The sequence below is a fragment of the Priapulus caudatus genome, unplaced genomic scaffold (assembly GCF_000485595.1).
Source record: "Priapulus caudatus unplaced genomic scaffold, Priapulus_caudatus-5.0.1 Scaffold341, whole genome shotgun sequence".
Classification (NCBI taxonomy): Eukaryota; Metazoa; Priapulida; class Priapulimorpha; order Priapulimorphida; family Priapulidae; genus Priapulus; species Priapulus caudatus.
This window is the reverse complement of record NW_014577402.1, coordinates 143,969-148,038: the sequence shown is the minus strand read 5'-3', so window position 1 is coordinate 148,038 and position 4,070 is coordinate 143,969. Positions and strand designations below refer to the sequence as shown.

General features: G+C 49.4%; 1 protein-coding gene across 1 annotated transcript in view; it reads right to left on the bottom strand.

The window, feature by feature from the left end:
* The window catches only part of LOC106809270 (formin-binding protein 1-like), an 81,183-nt gene that overhangs the window by 16,087 nt on the left and 61,026 nt on the right, over nt 1-4,070 (bottom strand). The window contains exons 9-10 of the mRNA XM_014812282.1: nt 3,625-3,771; nt 254-295 (exon numbers count right to left, since the gene is read on the bottom strand). Of these exons, the coding sequence (XP_014667768.1) occupies nt 254-295; nt 3,625-3,771 (189 nt within the window). The remainder of the gene's footprint in view (nt 1-253; nt 296-3,624; nt 3,772-4,070) is intronic.

The window sequence follows — 4,070 nt, the reverse complement described above, 5'->3', positions numbered from 1 at the left end:
GGTCTATGACGAGCCTGGCATCCTGAGGGCAAGATCAGAGAAGGGTTAGCTATAGTGAATGATAGAGAGAAGGGGGAGAGGGAGGGAGGAAAGGAGGGAGAGAAGAGAGAAGAGAGGGAGAGAGAAGAGGGGAGAGAAGAGGGGAGAGAAGAGAGGGAGAAAAGAGAGGGAGAGAAGAGAGGAGAGGGAGGGAGAGAGGAGAGTGAGGGAGAGAGGGGGAGGGAGGGAAGGAGAGACGGAGTGAGGGATGGAGAGAGAAGCCAGACTTGTAGCGGTCTATGACGAGCCTAGCGTCCTGCGCGCGAGATCACAGATAGGTGAGCCAAGCCGAGAGAGAGAGAGAGAGAGAGAGAGAGAGAGAGAGACAGAGAAAGGGAAGGAGAGAGAAGCCAGACTCGTAGCGGTCTATGACGAGCCTAGCGTCCTGCGGGTGAGATCACGGACGGGTGAGATACAGTGAATGAGAGAGAGGGAGGGGAGGGAAGGGGAAGGCAGGGAGACTGGAGAGGAGAGGGAGGGAGGGAGGGAGAGGGGGAAGGAAGGGCGAGGGAGAGAGAGAGAGAGAGAGAGAGAGAGAGAGAGAGAGGAAGGGAGGGAGAGAGAAGCCAGACTCGTAGCGGTCTATGATGAGCCTAGCGTCCTGCGGGTAAGATCACGGACGGGTGAGATACAGTGAATGAGAGAGAAGGAGGGAGGGGCGGGGAGGGGAAGGGAGTGAGACTGGAGAGAGGAGAGGGAGGGAGGGAGAAGCCAGACTTGTAGCGGTTTAGGATGAGCCTCGCGTCCTGCGGGCGAGATTACAGACAGGTGAGCCATAGCGAATGAGAGAGAGAGGAAGAGGGAGGGAGAGCGAGAGAAAGAAAAATAGAGGGCAAGAGAGAAACGGAAGGGGAAAGGCTTCTTAGCATGGGAAATAAAACAGTTTTACGACACGGCGCTGTAAGTTACAAGTATAGTTGCCAGACATGCCGTATATCTAGATAGGGAGATGGGTGCTAGGAAAAGGAACAACCAAATTTACGACTCCATGGAAGCCACTGCTAAGGAAATAACAAGCCAATAACATCCCACAAGTACACAATAAAGTGTGCGCCAATAAAATACATGCTAATATTTGACAGGTAATCTGACAAGTATTTTTAGAAAACGAAATAAGGAAGGAACGTAAGGAATTTCAGCAAATTTATCGCTAATGCCATTTCACACTTATCGTGGTTTTTTGTGCTAATTGGTATTTTATGCTAACGTTAAATTCCAGGCGACGCTACGATGGCGTAGTAGATTTACACTGGAATTCATCAACATTTGCGTATGCAGGTGCTACGCTGCGTTGATGAATCGCACCTACGAGCTTTGCGTACGTACTTCGTAGAAACTCTGTGTACGCAATACACTTTACGCAACGTTGATGAATCTCACCCCAGTAATCACGCACCTCGTCAGAGCCAAAAATCAACGACAGTGAAAAAAACCACAACGTTTTCACGGCTCACAGCAAAACACGCGGCCGTTTCGCGCCTCACGCTATACTCCATCAGCACCTTCTGCTAATAACAGCATTATGCACCTGGCATGGTGAGAGGGTAGCAAGTGCACTAGCGACGCTGTGTGGATTATTCATCAGTGTGAGTGCAGGCTGCTGCCTGACGCTGGCTGCTGCTGACCTCACCGCGAGGATAGAGAAGCTGTTCCCGTGTTTGTTGTTGTCTAGCGTCGACGACGCAGCATTGCCTCGTACAACCTACAGCAGCAGCTCAACTCGCGCACTGCAATCCCACGCACTGGCTAGCCACGCACTGCAAACCGACGCATTCCCAACCCATGCTCTCTCTACCCACGCATTCCCAACCCATGCTCTCTCTACCCACACATTCCCAACCCATGCTCTCTCTTCCCACACATTCCCAACCCATGCTCTCTCTACCCACGCATTCCCAACCCATGCTCTCTCTACCCACGCATTCCCAACCCATGCTCTCTCTTCCCACACATTCCCAACCCATGCTCTCTCTACCCACACATTCCCAACCCATGCTCTCTCTTCCCACACATTCCCAACCCATGCTCTCTCTACCCACGCATTCCCAACCCCCGCAGTCTCAGCTCCCACCTTCCCAACCCATGCTCTCTCTAAGTCTGCACTCTCAACCCACGCACTCCCAACCAATGCTCTCTCCACCCACGCGCCCACTAAGCCTGCACTTCCAACCCACGCAATTCGGACTCAATTTTACAGCGTGAAGGATTAGTTGCGTTTTTCCCCGATAGTGAAAGCGACTCGGACGCGCGAGCGGGCGCCACTAACTTTCCGCAGCGAGAATAATTGCCATCTCTCCTATCGGGCGAACCGTACAGCCACCAGTGATCCCTAATCCTATACACCGCCACCTCTGATTAAGCGCTGACAATCGATGTCGTCGCATTCTGCTGAGGAATTGCCTCACTCACCCGTGTCTCATGCCTGCTCGCATGTTATTATCATATTGGCCTTATTATATACGTTCATATATGTTTCACATGCGTAGCTGCACCCAGACCTTATTTTGCGACATATATGATGTGATATATATGCGATATTTCAACCTAATGTGGAGCTGCCCTCGAAAACCCACTTTAGTTCGACTTCCCTGTAATTCTATCGTTAACCTACGACATACGTAAAATATTTACGATTCATGAGCCAACCTGTTTTTTGCCGTTTTAGTAAAAATATTAAGCAGAAGTGCAACTAAAGAGTGTTCGTACGAATCTCGTATAGTTGTCGTAAAACTTTGATTCTTAACTCGGCAGGTTTGTTTCACTCACCGACGTGGCATGGCGTGTGCATAGTGTGGAGTAGTGAGAGTAGCTCCCACCCCATGGGAGCATAGTGAGGAGATCTTAAGACTAGATCCTACACCTCCTAGGCACTAGTCTACATCTTATACCTCTTAAACTCTGGAATAGTTCCTAAATTTCACATTCCAGACGAAGTGTTAGATCTAGGGACTCTAGTTTAGACCCTAGATCTCCCAGACTACATTAGATCCTAGATCTCCCAGAATGTAAACTAGATCCTATCTGAAACCATAAACTAGATTCTAGATCACCCAGACTGTAATCTAGATTCTAAATCTCCCAGCTTGTAAGCTAGATCCTAGATCACCCAGACTGTAATCTAGATCCTAGATCTCCCAGACTGTAATCTGGATCCTAGATCTACCATACTGTAATCTAGATCCTAGATCTCCCAGACTTTAATCTAGATCCTAGATCTCCCAGACTTTAATCTAGATCCTTGATCTCTCAAACTGTAAACTAGATCCTACATCTCCCAGACTGTAAACTAGATCCTCGATCTGCGCCAACATCTAATCTATATCCTACACCTTCTAGAGACTACACTAGATCCTACATTTCTGAGACTGTAAACTAGAATCTAGATCTCCCAGACTTTGAACTAGATCCTAAATCTACGCCAGCATCTAAACTATATCCTACACCCTTTAGAGACTTTAAACTAGACCCTCCTACATTTCCTAGAGACTCTGGGGGAGAGACTCTCTTCTAGGGACTAGTGACTAGCGCGCTAGCCCCCCACCTCTATACGAGAGGCTGACCAGAAGGGAGAGGCGAAGAACGTACCTCCTTTGGGTCGATGGCGTCTGCTGCCTTGACGATGCCGTTGAGACACGTGTCGATGATGGGGAAGACGTTCTTCTCGATGGTCACTGACCGCCGCATGAAGTCCTGGAAGCTGACGATCCTCTTCTCATCCATCTCCTGCAGTGTCTGTAATGCGAGAGAGAGGGGGGGGGATGCCGTCAGACTGTCAACAGTTATATCGGTGAGCGAGTGATGTGCACTGATTTTACCGCCCACTTTCTTTTCTTTTTCGCGTCGCTGCTTAATTAGAATACCTGTTTCCCTGTCGTAGATCTAGGGCACGTACCTACGATGCATGCGACTCACTCTCACTCTCACTCACGCTCGTTCTCTCTCACTCTCACTCACGCTCGTTCTCTCTCTCTCTCTCTCTCTCTTCTTCTCTCTCTCTCTCTCTCTCTCTCTCTCTCTCTCTCTCTCTCTCT